The 18,798-nt window shown below is 48.5% G+C and overlaps 1 protein-coding gene across 1 annotated transcript; it reads right to left on the bottom strand.

Annotated features, from left to right (window-relative positions):
- Positions 1–222: 222 nt before the first annotated feature.
- Positions 223–14,329, bottom strand: GDAP2 (ganglioside induced differentiation associated protein 2). Its single transcript, XM_075197481.1, has 13 exons — positions 13,766–14,329; positions 11,287–11,426; positions 9,774–9,927; positions 9,228–9,316; positions 8,895–8,971; positions 8,382–8,541; positions 8,000–8,153; positions 7,693–7,769; positions 7,430–7,506; positions 7,109–7,248; positions 6,248–6,302; positions 1,947–2,090; positions 223–931 (listed from the first exon to the last, which is right to left on the bottom strand). The coding sequence occupies exons 1-13, from the start codon at positions 13,957–13,959 to the stop codon at positions 884–886; spliced, it is 1,509 nt and encodes a 502-aa protein (XP_075053582.1). The 5' UTR covers positions 13,960–14,329; the 3' UTR covers positions 223–883.
- Between the last annotated feature and the right edge of the window lie 4,469 nt (positions 14,330–18,798).

Here is an 18,798-nt window from a genome sequence, read left to right as displayed (position 1 = left end):
TCATCTACATTACACAGACTGAAGCTGCAGGTCAGGCAACGTCTAGTTTTACTCTAACGCAGAAATTTGTATAAACTGTTAAATTACTAATTATCACTTTTAAAAATTATAGTTATCAGTAGTCGGGATAGTGGTCTCTCTGGGCCACATCTGAAGACTTATGTAAGATTTTACCCACAATCCTTCCCATCTGTATTGTAGCTGAAGAAAAGATTTACAGGATACATTTCTGCTTAATCTTTAATGAACGGTAACATTTACATCCTTAGCTTCCTATAAGGCGGTTTGTGGTGACGTGGACGACCTTTGTGTCCTGTAATTGTATGAAACATTGCAGGACGTATACATCCATCATTGTACTGTGACATACATTGTTCCCTTCTCCTCAGCACACGTTGGTTGTGATCACACCGACCGGTACAGTGAGCAGCGCCCATGGTATGAATGGTGGTGCGTGGTGTATATGAAGAGATCCAGGCAACTGTACGAGGTCACATTATAAAGGGACTTTATTAGAGCTCTTTGGGATTAGCCCTCTGCTGGCCGGTTTTATTCACACATTATTAATAAGTATAAATTAAATCTCATGTCCCCTCTCAGCATTGCACAGTCCAGTTATTCTGATCTCTGGGACAGGTCTGAAGCATTGTCCATCGTTGGCCACAGTCCGGCCTCTATGTACAGGGAAGCAGCAGGGGGAGCACAGGTCTGAAGCATTGTCCATCGTTGGCCACAGTCCGGCCGCTATGTACAGGGAAGCAGCAGGGGAGGCACAGGTCTGAAGCATTGTCCATCATTGGCCACAGTCTGGCCTCTATGTAAAGGGAAGCAGCAGGGGAGGCACAGGGTCTCCTGAGAGGACCATCCAGCGGAGGATAGAGGGTCAAAGGCCTGAGAAGGAGGAGTGTGACGAGAAGACAGGTCCGTTTTCCTGCAGTGGGGAGACAGTAATGGATGTTAGTGTGATGGAGGAGATGGCCGAGCGAAGCATGAAGAGGATGAGGAATATCAGATGTGCACAGAGGGGAATGGGGCCAGAATACAAGTCAGTCAGGATGGGACAGAAGATACAACTCTTCCTACACTAGGAGCAGACACCCAGGAGATCCCCCCTGATAATCAGAGGAAACGTTCCTGGCGTCTGGAAGTAGAAACTTCAGAACATTTCAAGACCCATCTGGGTCGGCCCATTAATCCATCTGAATGACAGACACAAACCCGCTCAGAGGAGACATCAAAGTGGGCCTCTCGCTTAACCCCTGCCCCTCAGCTGATCAGAGATAAATCCACATATTGTAAACCATGTGTTTCGTATCACTGACATGTAAATGCTCCTTGTTCAGAGGATCATCATACAGATGCTCTGACACCGCACTCCCCATCCCTGTTCAGTTATTAACAAATATAGGTCATGTGACCTGGAACAACTAAGGGCACATATGTACATAGACCCATCACTAACAAATATATATATATATATATATATATATATATATATATATATATATATATATATATATATATATATATATATGAATCGGGCAAGATAACGACATCCATTCATCATACATAGCATAAGAACACTTCTTGTGGATACTAAAAGCACCAACACTCATAACATCGGCTGAGTTGCTACCTAGATGACCACGGCTATTAGTCCATCACCCGTATCAACACTATTTTTAGCGAAATCTCTGCTAATTTTTGTTCGCGCCCCATTGAGGAAGCATTAATCAGCATATATTTGTACCATACCTACAATGTTCCTGAGAACATCGCGGCTAATTGAATCTCCCCCTCAGAGGTGGCCATGAAATAAATGATGTATTTATTGGAGCTGAAGGTTTGTTTTAGTTAGAAGACCGCGGTGGGGTCAGAAGAGCAGAAACGTGCAGTCTATAGAGGACGTCAGTAGAGAAGACAATAGTACAACGGTCATATCTTACCCGAGCATCGTAACCTAGGACAAACGGGGGGATTTCGATCTGGTCGGGAGAGATGGCGGTAAAGAGCTGGTGCAGACTTTCCACCTGATGGACTTTGTCCTTCAATCCAGACACAGTAAATGTTGTAAAGAACCACGTGGACACCTGGGGTACGAAAGACAAATTAGGTCACTAACAATAGATGTGAAAAAGGAGAACATTCTCTGAAAGACGGTGGGTACACAACAGATAGAGCTACAATACATCTAGAACCAATCTAGTCCACTGTACCCATCAAGCTTTTCCTCAAGTCCTGGTCCGGACAGTTTCACGGTCCGCAGTCTACGCGTCGCGGTCCGTACAGTCTACGCGTCGCTCTATTCACCGCGTCACGGTCCGCACAGCCTACGCGTCGCTCTATTCACCGCGTCACGGTCCGTACAGTCTACGCGTCGCTCTATTCACCGCGTCACGGTCCGTACAGTCTACGCATTGCTCTATTCATAGAGTCACGGTCCGTACAGCCTACGCGTCGCTCTATTCACCGCGTCACGGTCCGTACAGCCTACGCGTCGCTCTATTCACCGCGTCACGGTCCGTACAGTCTACGCGTCGCTCTATTCACAGTCACGGTCCGCACAGTCTACGCGTCGCTCTATTCATAGAGTCACGGTCCGTACAGTCTACGCGTCGCTCTATTCACCGCGTCACGGTCCGTACAGTCTACGCGTCGCTCTATTCATAGTCACGGTCCGTACAGTCTACGCGTCGCTCTATTCACCGCGTCACGGTCCGCACAGCCTACGCGTCGCTCTATTCACCGCGTCACGGTCCGTACAGTCTACGCGTCGCTCTATTCACCGCGTCACGGTCCGTACAGTCTACGCGTCGCTCTATTCACAGTCACGGTCCGCACAGTCTACGCGTCACTCTATTCATAGAGTCACGGTCCGTACAGTCTACGCGTCGCTCTATTCACCGGGTCACGGTCCGTACAGTCTACGCGTCGCTCTATTCATAGTCACGGTCCGTACAGTCTACGCGTCGCTCTATTCACCGCGTCACGGTCCGTACAGTCTACGCGACGCTCTATTCATAGAGTCACGGTCCGTACAGTCTACGCGTCGCTCTATTCATAGTCACGGTCCGTACAGTCTACGCGTCGCTCTATTCACCGCGTCACGGTCCGTACAGTCTACGCGACGCTCTATTCATAGAGTCACGGTCCGCACAGTCTACGCGTCACTCTATTGATAGAGTCACGGTCCGTACAGTCTACGCGTCGCTCTATTCACCGCGTCACGGTCCGTACAGTCTACGCGTCGCTCTATTCACCGCGTCACGGTCCGTACAGTCTACGCGTCGCTCTATTCATAGTCACGGTCCGTACAGTCTACGCGTCGCTCTATTCACCGCGTCACGGTCCGTACAGTCTACGCGACGCTCTATTCATAGAGTCACGGTCCGCACAGTCTACGCGTCGCTCTATTGATAGAGTCACGGTCCGTACAGTCTACGCGTCGCTCTATTCACCGCGTCACGGTCCGCACAGTCTACGCGTCGCTCTATTCATAGAGTCACGGTCCGCACAGTCTACGCGTCGCTCTATTCATAGAGTCACGGTCCGCACAGTCTACGCGTCGCTCTATTCATAGAGTCACGGTCCGCACAGTCTACGCGTCGCTCTATTCATAGAGTCACGGTCCGCACAGTCTATGCGTCGCTCTATTCACCGCGTCACGGTCCGTACAGTCTACGCGCCGCTCTATTCATAGTCACGGTCCGTACAGTCTACGCGTCGCTCTATTCATAGTTACGGTCCGTACAGTCTACGCGTCGCTCTATTCACCGCGTCACGGTCCGTACAGTCTACGCGTCGCTCTATTCATAGTTACGGTCCGTACAGTCTACGCGTCGCTCTATTCACCGCGTCACGGTCCGTACAGTCTACGCGTCGCTCTATTCATAGTCACGGTCCGTACAGTATTCAGTACAGTGTACAATTAGACTTGGTCATAGAAAGCTTCCCAAAGCCACATGAAGTGAGATCATGGTACATGCAGTCTGAGCTGATCATGCTCAGGAGAACATTTGTGATTATTTCATATAAGCAGTTGCTATGACCTGGGGCCAGGTGAAGAACATACTACAGGATTTTCAGCCATCAGATCAGTGTGTACTTGTACCATGAATGAGTCTTTCAAAAGTACTGATCATAGTTCCATTTGCTTGTTCAGAAGAACTTAAAATCTCGTTCAGCTATGAACAACGTCATTCCAATCCTGCAGTGTACATGCACTAACGATCAGGATCTCTAGAGTTCAGAGTCGTGGGAGTAAATATATCAAGCTGCGGGTTTGAAAATGTGGTGATGTTGCCTATAGCAACCAGATTCTAGTTATCACTTATTTAGTACATTCTACACAATGACAGCTAGAATCTGATTGGTTGCGATAGGCAACATCTCCACATTTTCAACCCGCAGCTTGATACATTTATCACAAGATGTTTTCGGTTATGACAGATGAAGATCCCAGATCCGAGGATGAATCTCGTATAACATGTACAGTGTGTACACAGCCTTAGAACCGACTAAGCCGGAGAGAACATCGGAACCATCACGTATTTTCAGAACAGTTTTATGGTGGTTGTGACGAAACGGGATTCTGGCAACATCACAAAGACCACGACGCACGGGAAACCTTTTATGTCATTAACCCTTTCATTCCTGCATGCCTGGTAGTAAGGACTACAGCAGAAATTCCCATTAATCTGCAGACCATACAAAATATTTTTGAAGAGAATATTGGTTATCTTTCAATAAAACTGTCAAGATGTCCTGTGTTCTGTCTTCCACAATGTCTGTTCCTGCGGAATGTGATGTAAACGTCTGCTGCACAGACGCTCATGTGAACGGCGGATCAGATGTGATCAGACCAAAAGTCAAGGCCTGTTACATCAAAGCAGCACCCTGTGGTCGGAGGGGCCGACTGCACCACCCGGTCTGTTGGGGGAGGAAGGATGAACGGAGGGATGTTCTTCCTGCAGTTTATCTGGGGTTCCTTCTCACCGTCCGTAACCGACCGTTACTGACCACTACTAGCGGTGCCACCGGCCACTCGCCAAACTGAGAATGGCAGCTGTGCAATAGTTGTAGGAGAATTCGGCTGCCACCACCAGGCTCCTTCAACGGCGCCTAGAACCGCTTACTTCTGGGTATAGCTGCTGCAGCGCCTCTCTGCTGATTCTGGACCATTTCATCATCACGGAGGTGACAAAAAGTTGGTTAGGACTTGGGAAGGGGGCATCTAATTTGAACTCTAAGTCGTAGTGTAATGTTGTGTGCGCTACACGTAACAGAAGTCACACTCCTTACACTCCTCGTGTGCCAATCAGCAACACGTCGTTCTGGGAGTATGTCTTACATTGCTCGTAAGATCCTCTTCACGCCCTGGAGACACAATGGCACCTGTACACCGCGCACATTTCGCAGGGTTCAGCAGATGGGGATTGTCATCAAAATTGGTAAATTTGCAACCTGTGCTTTGATGCAATGTTGGGTCCGCTCTTCTCTCCGATGCGCATATTGTGACACCTTCGCTCATCCCAGCGCGGTTACTGGAAAGCAGCGAGTCTCCAAGAGGGCGCACGTCATAGTGAGCGCGTCATCGAAATCTCACAACACCTTCATGTAGGTTTGATCTCAGCCACCATAAGGAAGACTGGGATAGGAATAGCGGTGTCTGGGGCTCCCTCCACTACTAGACCCATCACGCACACATTTAGATGACCAGGGGATGAGTCACTCGCCGGTCACCAGGACTCCACGTACTCCGCATGGAGCTGGGGATTCAGTGACTCAGCGCTCACAGCTGGTTCTCTTTACATTTACAACTGTGAGCTGGATAATCGCGGTTTGGGCGACTTGTACGGATTTATGCTGCAAAAGTTTCAAGAAGAAAGAATGTAAGATGGAAAGATGCCGAAAATATTCCCAGTGTGTTTCTTGGAGAGGAAACTGATTCAGTTTTGCATTTCATAGCTCTAATCTCAGACTGGAATATGCAGAAGGTTCATTGTATGTATTATCTGGCACACGGTACCGCACACACGTGTAGCTGTAGCAGTGGCGCCACGTTCCAGGCAGGGAAACCGACCGCCCTGTAGCTATAAACCATGATAGCGTCCACGTGCCCGTCCGATACCTATACAGCGTCACATTGGATCTTATCTCTCCCCCCCCCCCACAGAATGACTGCTGCAGTCAGATCCAGCACCACGGCCTTGTGTTACCGCAGGGGGAGATGGTGACGGGTTCTCACCTTAGACCGAAATGTCGGATGAACAAAATAAAGTGCCTTCAAATTCTTCTTGTATCTGTTAAAAGAATAATAATTAGAATTAACCAAAGCATCAGATGACAGGACTTCTGTGGCTTCTGAGTTACAGTATATTGTGTAGGCATTACTGCGAAGTCACCACCCCGGGGCACCCCCTCCCCAAACTATAAATATTATGGGATGTGTGCAGTATATACAATGCACAATAGAGGAAGACATACTGGTAGATTAAATGCCTGTGAACTAAAGAGGAGAGTTAAGAATTTAGACTAAGCTCCAATGGGGCAGGGACTGATGGAAACGACAAATAATTCTTGTACAGCGCTGTGGAATATGGTGGCGCTATATAAATTTCAGGGCAATCTAACCCTGGTGTGCGAGACATGTATACACAGCGCCACCTATGTGACAGAGGAAGACGTGCAGGTGAATGGTGATTGGCTGCTCCACTTGTCACATACACCGACTAATGCCCAAAAAGATGAATTCCTCCGATACTCCAAGCGCAGCAGACAAGTGAATTATAAAGCCGTCCGCACACGACCGATCCCGCACGTGACCGACCCCGCACACGACCGACCCCGCACACGACCGACCCCGCTTCTCTGCCAGGTTCGGGCAACAGGATAAACGTCTAAATGGCCTCTGGCATAGGGGGAACGCCGGGACAGGCGTAGGGCCTGATTAGATGCCATGCTGATTAGATCATTGTATGTATGACTGAGGAGGAGGGGCTAGAGAGCTATAGGGAGGAGCTTGCAGGTTTATAATGAAGGGGCAGTGGCTGCACCTGCCTGTGATTGACAGGTGACATTCACGAATAGCGCTGTTACGATCACTTACTTGGCGTCCACCACCTCGCACACGTTCTTCAGGAACTCAGAGTCCAGGTGGTTGTGCTCCCTGGTCAGCGTGTGGAAATAAACCAGGATGTATTCCTTGGCCGCCACGTGATCCATCATGTGGATAAAATACAGCAGGGCCTGGTGAGGAAGCAGAGCACGTGTCAGCCACCACGTTATATTACCTGCCGGGTCCCACCATCCTCAGGACTTGGAGAATGTCCTAGAGCCACGATGACCACAGTATGAGCTGGGTGTGATACCATAACAAGGAGGCATGGATAGAGGGGGATACACGTATAACTATTACATAGACACCTACCTTCTCCATGTCAATCTGTAAGACGGGGATGTTTCTTCCCACAACCACAATGATGGTCCGGCCATAGTTATCCAGCCCTAGAAGTGAAGCAGAGTACTCCGGTACGTGTATAACCACAGAACGAGGGGACAAGGATGTGGTATCATAAGGGTTAAAGGGGACACAAAGACCAAAGCCCCACAAGGAATAACAACATTCAGATAAATAGGCCAGTATGGAGGAGACGATAATAAAACAGCGTCTCAGTGCCATCGCGGACTCACCAGACTGGTACAACGCCTTCAGCGCAGCGATGTCAGACAGATCTTCTGTGCGAGCCCTGGACAGCCAGCGATTGTAACTGAGAATAAGAACATACATCATGACTCACGTATGTTCTCTATAGGAGGATCAGTGCTGCTTATATTACTATATTAATCACAGCAGTCAATCAGCAAAGGTGAAAAAGACTAATTATACTGTTTATATACTGCAGCCATATTACGCAGTGCAGTATAGAGTGTCCTCGTTAGGCAGACATCGATTACACAATAACCCAACGTAATACAGGAACAGCGACAGCCGACTCACTTCCTCTGGTGCTGCTTCTGCAGCGTGGCCCCGGACATCTGGCCCTGGAGCGCCAGGCGCCTCTGCTTGTCCACGTCACCTTCCATGCGTGCGAAGGCATGAGAGCCAATGAGAGACAAGTCGCGGCCCAGCCCCTCATCTTCTTCCGAGTCGTCTGCAAGACACAGAAACCCCGATTATACTACACCCCAATTGCTGCCCCTCCAGTGACTATAGGGGTCATCACGGAAAACGTCACATATGTGGGGACGCTGCATCCTCATTCCGCCCACAGTGTGTGGAGGCAACAAGCATGGGGTCCGAATGACGTTCTCAGTTACTTTATAAACATATGTATGTCTATATAATGTCTCCCTGCCCCAGAGGACCAGACATTTCTCACCTTCATGTACTCCGGGCTTCTCGCTGATCCGGATCTGTCGCTCTGGGACTACTGGTTCCCCATCGTTGTTCCCTATGTCCGGGGGCAACAGCAGTAGGGCACACTGCTCTTCCCAGAGGGAACGCGGGAAGTATAGAGGAAGCAGCCGCAGGTACGTGGCCTGGAAGAAACAAATATACAGATGACTCCACATATATGGCAGGAGAACGTAGGTGCACACAGCCGGGGCAACGCTGATCGTACACGGAGTAGGGACATATTTCCTTATTACATGGTATACACAATAGACCCACGCTGTGCCTGTCCCTTCACCGATACCCCTACCATACTCTGTTCGGACACCGCCAGACAGGTGTGTTCTATACTGATGTCCTGAGGAGATACACAAAGGTAAGACGGGGCCTGGATCTGCAGCAGTGACAGATACGAGGAAACACAGGCAGCAGCTACTACAGCGATACTACCCCCCCCCACATCCCCAGATGTCACTAGGGGGCGCCCCAGTCGCTATACCTCTTCATTATCTGTAACAGCAAACAGAACTCTCTCCAGGGCGGCCCCATGAGCCTCCAGGAATCTCCGCACCGTGCCTGTGCGAGAGGGGACAAGACAACGGAGTCAGCAGCGACGTACAAACACCTGAGCCCCCCCCTTCCCCGGAGGATAACATGGCTGCTACACTATTACACAAATACTAGATTATTCATATAATTGTATGTAGTAGAACTCTGCCATAGGGGAGACCCTCTGTACCCCGTATCCACACTGTACCCCCATTTCTCAGGGGAGATTTATATCTCATGCTCTGCACTATTACCCCCAGACAATGCTCTGCAGGAGACTCACGCAGGGCGATGTGAGTGGCATCTTCCAGCGGGTAACACCTCTTCTGAGAGCTGATCACACAGAACCCCACGGAGGACATAGCTTGTTCCCTGCAGGAGAGTCACACACAGAATGAATGATTGTACACCAGCGCCACCTACTGTTCATGTGGCGGTACAGCTAAAGAAACAATTTATCTCAATGTGCCCAATGTACAGGAAGTAGTGGAATTAAAGTGACACATTATATAGATTCCTTATATGCATGTAGTAAGTAAGCGACAGCCTCACCAGCACACGCACTGCATGCAGACTAGTCCTGTGATATGAGCTGCTTTATTACACAGTTCTCCTTTAGTCAGGATATTGTGCAGACAGCGTAACCACAGTCACATGCCTGGTGGCCGGCAGTCACAGCTCACACATACCAGGAGAGTGGGGAATGGGAAAGAAAAGGTTTCCAGTCCTTGGGTCTAGTCTCACACAGCATAGGCAGGTAGATTTCATATCTGATACAGGGTTTATAATGTCATAGGAAGGGTCTAGCAGAGAGTAATAAGGAGATTACTTGGCGAGCTGGAGAACGTTGCGGTAGCAGCTGTACAGGGAGCTCTCGGCCGCAGTGCGGTACTTGCTCTTGTACTTAGGACCCACAGTATGGATGATGTAGCGAGCAGCCAGGTTATAGCCCTTGGTCAGCTTAGCCTCCCCCGTCCGGCAACCTGTGGCGACAAATGTACAGTGATCAGGAAGAGAGCTGGTGAGAGACAATTTAATATACTCCCCTCCATCCCCAACGCCTGCCTGCACCTAACCCATCTCTTGATCCTCCCCGTCATCCACTCAAACCTCCTCTCCAACTACCTCCCAATCTCTCTCTCCATATGCATCCAGATTACTCCCCCCATCCCCACTGCCCACCAATAATCTTCTGCCACGTTCCAGGGTCACTTCTCCTTGCTCATCCTCCTGGACCACTCTCTCGTCCTGCCCACCATTCACTCCATTGGCCTTAGGGCCACCAGACTCTCCGGGTTCCGTTCCTACTTATCAACCGCTGCTTATCAGTTTCAAGCTCCTGCTCCTCGCCGTTGGGGTCTACACAAGGTTCCATACGTGGACCTCTGCTCCTCTCTCTGTACACCACCTCCCGTGCTGAACTAATGAACTCCTTAGGTCTTCAATATCACCTTTAGAGAGCTCATCATCGTCCCTCCTCTCTTCCCAAGGACAACGCTACGCTCTCCTTGGATACTCATGGCTGGGTGTCATCCTTCACTCCCCAAATCCAGCCCCTCTTCCAAAGCTCCCACTTCCACCTTCAAAACATCTAACAAAGATTAGTCCCTTCCTCACCCATGACGCTACCAAAACTCCCATTACCCCTCCCTGGACTGCTGCAAGCTCCTGTCTGACCTCCCTCTCACACCCACTTCAACAATCCTCAAGGCCGCTGCAAGGTTTTCCTTTATCACCGCTGTTCCTTTTGCCTCCAAGTTCTGTCAATCCTTACTCTGGGCCCCCAATATCTGTACAATCCAATTCAATCTACTCACCTACAAAGCCTTCACTCTACCCCTACACCCCCAACCTCATCTGACGCCACTGCCAACCGGTGCCTCAACTTCCCACTGACATCCACCTCACACGTCAACCTCCATGACTTCTCCCATGCGGCCCCCAACTATGGAATAATCCCTCAGACTCCACCAGCCTCCGATGCTTCATACGTGCCTTAAAAACACACCAGTCTTCCTTCTAACTCCAAGACCCCTGACTAGGTCTCCCTACACCCACATCCTCACTCCACGTCACCGCCTCTCCTCTCCCCATTAGATTGTAAGCTCTCACGAGCAGACCTCTCCTTCCTCAAGTCTTCTTGTCTGCTCTGACCACATCCATCACTCGTATTTTACACCTATTACACCTTCTCAGAATTATGTCCATTACATTCCCTATAGATCCTCTAATCATAGTTATATGCTCTACGTGCCCACTGAACGGCGATGCAGATTTTTATGCCGACTTCTATAAAAACACCAACACTACTAACCAGACCCCCCCTCCCCCAGAGGGCGCACCTTTCAGCTTCTGCACATCTTCCTGCAGCTCCGGCCCGGCATAGCGGTAGATACTGTCCGATACCGGGTTCTTGTCGGTGAGAGTCTCATTGCTGGTGTTGACCACGGCGGTGCAGTTCAGTAACGCAACATCACCCCTCCTGGTAAGGACGCAAAACAGCCCGAGTACAGTTATCCCCCAGCGTAGGACAACACGGTGCCACATATAACATACTAACACCACCACCTCAGCTCTCAGTGGGTCTATAAATGTCTTGTGATAACTTTAGTTACACAATTCTGATGAAACAAAAAAATACTCTCACGTGGTCACCTCATTTTTTTTTAAAGAAATATTTAATACTTTTTTCTCCAGACAGATTCAGGTTTGGTTTACAGTAACATGAGTGAGGGGCTTCTGTGACCCCCCCCCCCACCCGCTCCCTCAGAGTGAGACCTAGGTACACACCTGATAACATTCACATCCTTGCTTCCTGAAACCGTCACAAAGCAGCGCGGAGAACGCTGGCGCTCTACAGACGAATGTTAATAAATACATTTATCCGATGTAGAACACTCAGATGCGATTACAACCGCCCCTGCACCCTACACTTACACCCACATTTATTTCCCCATGAGTTTTCAGGTGTTCGTTACACCTCTGTGACAATGGAGGAAAGCCGCACATAGGCAGCGTTTTACAGAGCTCCGCCCAGTGTGACATACGCCATCTATGTGACATATACACACACTAGTAACATTATCCCGCGTCTGCGCCACTGACGTACATCCGGAGCAGATTTTATACAGTTCTTTCAAGAGAAATGGGTTACGGGTATTTGGTGCTATAGAGACTAAATATCCTTTTTATTTACAGGGGAAACAAGCAAAGGAAAAAACAAAATGTTCTACATCTATGGAGTGATCTATGTGGGATGAGGGTCCTTAGGTGTCTATTCTAGAGGGAGCAGAAACATTTGCCCATTGACGATATATCAGCAGAATGAACGGGAAATGTTACTAACTAGTATTAATAAGAGAAGGTAAAAATTAAGATTTACCAGGAGGATTTAGCGCTATCTCTGCCCCAGTCTGCAGCGCAATCTGTACACTAATATCCAGCGTTCTCTCTGTGCAGTATATAGGAGACACGTCAGTAAGTCTACGATTGGTTTTGCAGCACAAGACTGATGCGAATGAGTTCTCTGTACAACGCTGCGGAAACAGTGGCGCTATATAAATAAATGGTGATGATGATGATGATGAGACGTCTGTTTGCAGAGACGTCTATATTACAGCGCAGTTACTGCGACAGGGAGTCTAGAAATCCTCACTTACACCTGCGCTGACACTTTATATTTATTGTTGATTGGAGATTACTTATACCAACAGATTATGGATATCTTCTTGTATTACTACAGGAACATCACGTGTATTGTTAATGCTCTTTGTACATCTATTATGTGCTACTGAAACAACACTGACATTGGAAGCTGGAGCCAGAGTCTGTACGGACAATATTACACAGGAACTGCTAGAACCTTATATGGTCTCATAACTGATGTTAAATACTTTAGTGTCAAAAAGACAAATGTATTATAGGCGTGACACCTTTATTGGCTAACAAAAAGACAATATATTTGCTGCTTTCAGAGCACAGAGACCCCTTCCTCAGGCAAGTTTACAAATGAATGACTGAAAAAAAAGGGCACAACATGTAAGAGCTGTTACATCAAGAAGTTTCTGTGGGGGGGGGGGGGGGGGGATACATCCCCAAGATCAGCTTATATTAAAGAAATCACAGATTGATGTGAATATTGCTAAATCCAAGATTAGAAAATATTACATCCTGATGCTAAAAATTTGATGTAATATCTCGGACTTTGTGGTGCCAGCTAGGTTACCCCCTGCCAACATGTGTCAGAAGCAGTATATAAGAGCTGTATTTTGTATTTTAACTGTATTGTACCAGCTGTACTTCTGTATGATCTCTAGTACCTCCAATTAGTGTATAATGATCCTTGTCAGGACTCCTTGGGCAATAAACATCACTGCTTGAAGATTCTGCCTGAGGCCTATTACCTGCTGTATCCTGTGAGCAACAGATCAGAGCTTACACCCAGCATCAATGTGTCAACGCTCTGCCCGCTACCCAGCAGTCCTGATCCATAGTAAGTGGTCAGGAGGTACCAGCCAGCAAAGAGACGCTGCAGCAGCTACACCAGCTACCCAGATATAAGTGGTTCTATATGTCGCTGTGGCAGCTGAGTTCTCCTACAGCTATAGCGCAGGTGGCATTTGTAGTCGGTGAGTATCTGGTGGCCGGTGACACCGGTAGTAGTGGTCAGTAACAGTCGGTTACTGACGGTGAGAAAGAAACAAAGATAAACTGTGCAGGAAACACATCCATTCCTCCTATCTAACAGGCCCGATAGCAGAGTAAGCCCATCCGGTGACCCCAATATATCCAGGTCTGTAATCCCCTAATCCCAATACTCACCATAATATCACCTTCCTATTGATGTCTTCTCTGTAAGGGAAGGGTGAGCAGATCCCACTGTCCACAGTGCTCTCCCGGCACATGGAAGAATCATCGTTCCCCAGCGGCACATCCGTCCAGCAAAGTAGAGTGTCCACATCCACAAAACATGACCGGGCACCAAGAGGATCCATGGGATGGATGAGAGATGGCATGAAGCCACTGCCCCTATACCTGGCAAGAGAGAGAATAATGGCATCACTAACACCCGTCCAGAATGGGGAGAGAAGACGGTATCATCATACAGCCTCAGACATAAATCAGAGATATGAGGGGCTCTGTCCTGATAGGGATAACCCACCGAGTGAGCACAATGTCATTACATCCACCTATGTAGAGTACATCTAGTCTGGTATCGAACGTCTCAGAGAATTGCACCCAGCAAGAGAGGTGGTACTGTGCAGCTGTCCATAGATACAGTACTAAGATTTAAATACAGGATAAGGTTTGGTACTGTGCAGACATTTAGGATCAGTTGAAATACTTCATTCATTTAATGTATTTGGAAGTTTGTTAACTACAAATCACTAGATCTTAAGGACACTGTAACATAGTAACATAGTTGATGAGGTTGAAAAAAGACACCAGTCCATCAAGTTCAACCTATTTTGGATCTCCTGCGATCCTGCACTTATATTTGAAATTAATCCAGAGTAGGCAACCGCCCATCTGTTTCAATTTAGAAAATCCCCCCAGACTCAATATTGCAATCCAATTTTTACCCTATATCCACTACTATCCTTTATTTTAAATTAACGGTCGTATCCCTGGATACACCTTTCCGCTAAAAATTTGTCTAACCCTTTCTTAAACATATCTATTGAATCTGCCATCACAACCTTCCCTGGCAGTGAATTCCATATCTTGACTGCCCTTACTGTAAAGAACCCCTTCCTTTGCTGGGTTCTGGTTCTCATCCTACCTATCTAATCGCTCTTTCAGTGTTAATTTCTCTGGATCCACCTCTGCTCCGCTTCCTTTATCAGTTGGAGACCACAAGGCTCAGTCCTAGGTCCTCTGCTATTCTCTATCTACACCACTTCTCTTGGAAAACTAATAAGCTCCTTTGGATTTCAGTATCATCTCTATGCGGATGATACACAAATCTATCTATCCACTCCTGTGGGGTAAATGTATTAAGCTGAGAGTTTTTCCGGCGGGTTTGAAAAACCAATCAGATTCTAGCTATCATTTATTTAGTACATTCTACAAAATGATAGCTAGAATCTGACTTTTCAAACCCGCCGGAAAACTCTTAGCTTGATACATTTAGCCCCTGATCTCTCACTATCTGTGTTGTCTCGCGTTACTGACTGTCTTTCTGCCACTTCATCTTGGATGGCCTCTCGCCAACTCAAACTTTCCAAAACAGAGTCAATATTGGCACCCACTAACAGAAGCTTCCTGCCTGACCTTTCTATTTCTGTTGACATGACCATAAATCCCACCCCGTAAGCTCGCTACCTAGGTGTGATCCTTGACTCACAACTATCCTTTGTTCCACACATCAACTCTATGGGGCGTATTCAATTGTTTGCCGTGACCGCCGAAAAACGAGCGCGTTAAAACTATTACCGTTTATACGGTAATTACTCGCTCAATTTCAGCTCGCAGCTCCCTAAACAGTGAGCTAAAATTGAGCGAGCAAATTACCGTATAAACGGTAATAGTTTTGGAGCGCTCGCTTTTCGGCGGTCACGGCAAACAATTGAATACGCCCCTATCTCTAAATCATGTTACATACATCTAAAGAACATCTCCAGAATACGCACATATCTCACACAAGACACTGCAAAAACTAATTCATGCACTAATCATCTCCCGCATCGACTATTGCAGTTCCCTCCTCACTGGTCTTCTGGACTCTCACCCCAACAACCTATTTTGCACGCAGCAACTAAATTGATATTTCCCAACTTGACACCTCCGTTCTGCCTCTCTCATCACATCCTCTTATTCCCGATCACAGGACTTGTCTGGGCACAATAAGGCTGGACACACACTACAGAAAACTTCTCCAGATGCAATATCATTACGATGTTTACAGGCGGCTGAAAGTCCCGATCAGGAGCCGATTCATGTGAACACACTTTTACATGATTTACTCTCAGATCTGTGCTCTTCATCTGTCATAACCATCAGCTGAAAAGATGGTGACTCTGCACCCTGCATAGAGATCTATGGACACTGCTGGTGGAGAGTGTGCACATACTTCAGGATTGGAACGACATTGTTCCATCGTTTATAGAGATTTTTAGTCTGGTTATAAAATGAAACGACACGTGTGCTTTGGTACGATACATCATGACGTGGGAGCGTACACACTAATGCGGTATTGGACCTAACAGATGTTTATTGTATGATTGGCACAAAAATCAGGTGAACAACCTGTAGTGTGTACCCAGCCTTAAGACTTTCCAAACCTCCAGCGTTCTCCAAGGACTCATCTCTTCAGGCAGGAATACTCAATTCCGGAAACACCCTCTTCGTCTCCCTAGGTTACCCTATTACCACCATCCACACAGCTTACACAAGACAACAACCCTTTGACCGACACGGCTGTGTGACTGATCACACAGCCCACTAAGCACTTTTTACTTCTGCATTTTGGCTGAACCAATATGTAATATTTAGCCCTTACCCTCATTTATCAGACTCCCATTGTCCCATAGATTGTAAGCAAGGCTCTCTTACCTCTCTGTGTGCTAATACCCAGTCTCGTAATGTTACTGTGTTTGTTCCCAAGTGTAAAGACCTACTAAATATACTGTTGCTACATAAAGAAATAGTAATATTAATAATGTGCTGAGAGCTGACAGCTGGAAGATGTCACAGGATGTGTCTCAGGATCGCACTGAGCATGCTCCTGCCAGAACATGGGCTGAGAGCTGGTAGCTGGACAATGATGTCACAGGATGTGTCTCAGGATCGCACTGAGCATGCTCCTGCCAGTACATTGGCTGAGAGCTGGCAGCTGGATGATGTCACAGGATGTGTCTCAGGATCGCACTGAGCATGCTCCTGCCAGTACATGGGCTGTTACCTCTGGTCATTAATACTCATGAATATTCATAGCTGCCCAGGAGCTGGCAGACTCCCTGCACATATAGGGTTACTATAAAAGGACCCGTACAGTACACTATAAATGTAAAGTGTTGTCTGTTCACATACATGTGTCATGTGTGTGTGACACATACTACTTATAAACATAACGTCCAGAATAATAGTGTCTATGTTGAAACTGCTGTAGGATATGAGTTAGTAAGTGGCCTGGGGAGTGGGAGCAGCTCACAGGCCACTAATTGGGCAACTATGTGTTATGTGAAGGCTGGAGCCAGGTCCTAGATCTGACAGCCGGGCCCAGAATTGTGCATTATATTCTCCACCTCCTGCGTCAGGTAAAACTTATTATTACTTACATGTATTATATAGCAGAATAAATACAGAGACAGATCCCCCGGCACACGGCTGGGAGCCAGTAACATTTGTACATAGAAATGCAGAGTTCTCAGCTGCTCACGTTTACAGATGTCTGATAACCACCGGCCACGTCACAGCACTTCTGCTGATAGTATGGTCCTAACGCTAAACAGTGAGAGTCCCTATATACTGGGCCAACATATCTGTGTTTCTAAACTGAGAGCTAACTTACCAGGAGGTCCCTCAAACTCCTCCATATAGCAGTACAGCACCAGCACCCCATCTGCTGCTACCAGACAACGATACAGAGGTTGCAGATTATAGCAGCAGGCGCCCGAACCCATAAACTGAGCAACTTTCATATAACGCCAGCATACGCTGCAGCACTGTACTACGGTGATAATACAAGACTGGGTATCACCAGATGGAGGTGAGAAGCTGACAATCTACAGGATGATAGGAGTAGGATACAGGAGGATGGGGCCACATACTGCAGCCAGAGACAGGGGATGAGGGGGAAAAGATGTATTATATCCAATATCTGATTCCTCCCCCCTGCACTGAGCCACCACATAACCCACCTCCACGCATGCACTGTCCCTTCTATGCGCCCCCAATGCATGTGCCGTCCCTTCCATGTGCCCCACAATGCATGTGCCGTCCCTTCCATGTGCCGTCCCTTCCATGTGCCCCAATGCATGTGCCGTCCCTTCCATGTGCCGTCCCTTCCATGTGCCCCCCAATGCATGTGCCGTCCCTTCCATGTGCCCCCCAATGCATGTGCCGTCCCTTCCATGTGCCCCCCAATGCATGTGCCGTCCCTTCCATGTGCCCCCCAATGCATGTGCCGTCCCTTCCATGTGCCCCCCAATGCATGCGCCGTCCCTTCCATGTGCCCCCCAATGCATGCGCCGTCCCTTCCATGTGCCCCCCAATGCATGCGCCGTCCCTTCCATGTGCCCCCAATGCATGCGCCGTCCCTTCCATGTGCCCCCAATGCATGCGCCGTCCATCCATGTGCCCCCCAATGCATGCGCCGTCCCTTCCATGTGCCCCCCAATGCATGCGCCGTCCCTTCCATGTGCCCCCAATGCATGCGCCGTCCCTTCCATGTGCCCCCCAATGCATGCGCCGTCCCTTCCATGTGCCCCCCAATGCATGCGCCGTCCCTTCCATGTGCCCCCCAATGCATGCGCCGTCCCTTCCATGTGCCCCCCAATGCATGCGCCGTCCCTTCATGTGCCCCCCAATGCATGCGCCGTCCCTTCCATGTGCCCCCCAATGCATGCGCCGTCCCTTCCATGTGCCCCCCAATGCATGCGCCGTCCCTTCCATGTGCCCCCAATGCATGCGCCGTCCCTTCCATGTGCCCCCCAATGCATGCGCCGTCCCTTCCATGTGCCCCCCAATGCATGCGCCGTCCCTTCCATGTGCCCCCCAATGCATGCGCCGTCCCTTCCATGTGCCCCCCCAATGCATGCGCCGTCCCTTCCATGTGCCCCCCAATGCATGTGCCCCCCAATGCATGTGCCCTCCCTTCCATGTGCCGTCCCTTCCATGTGCCGTCCCTTCCA

Source organism: Mixophyes fleayi, chromosome 2 (assembly GCF_038048845.1).
Source record: "Mixophyes fleayi isolate aMixFle1 chromosome 2, aMixFle1.hap1, whole genome shotgun sequence".
Taxonomy (NCBI): domain Eukaryota; kingdom Metazoa; phylum Chordata; class Amphibia; order Anura; family Limnodynastidae; genus Mixophyes; species Mixophyes fleayi.
The sequence above is the reverse complement of the archived record's forward strand: the minus strand, read 5'-3'. Positions and strand labels throughout refer to the sequence as shown.

Coding starts and splice junctions, on each gene's coding strand:
- GDAP2 (XM_075197481.1), bottom strand. CDS start 13,959: ATGCCATCTCTCATCCATCCCATGGATCCTCTTGGTGCCCGGTCATGT. Junction 8,154..8,381: donor GAAGCCCGGAGTACATGAAG/GTGAGAAATGTC, acceptor TGTGTCTTGCAG/ACGACTCGGAAGAAGATGAG. Junction 932..1,946: donor TCCTAGGTTACGATGCTCGG/GTAAGATATGAC, acceptor TCCCCACTGCAG/GAAAACGGACCTGTCTTCTC.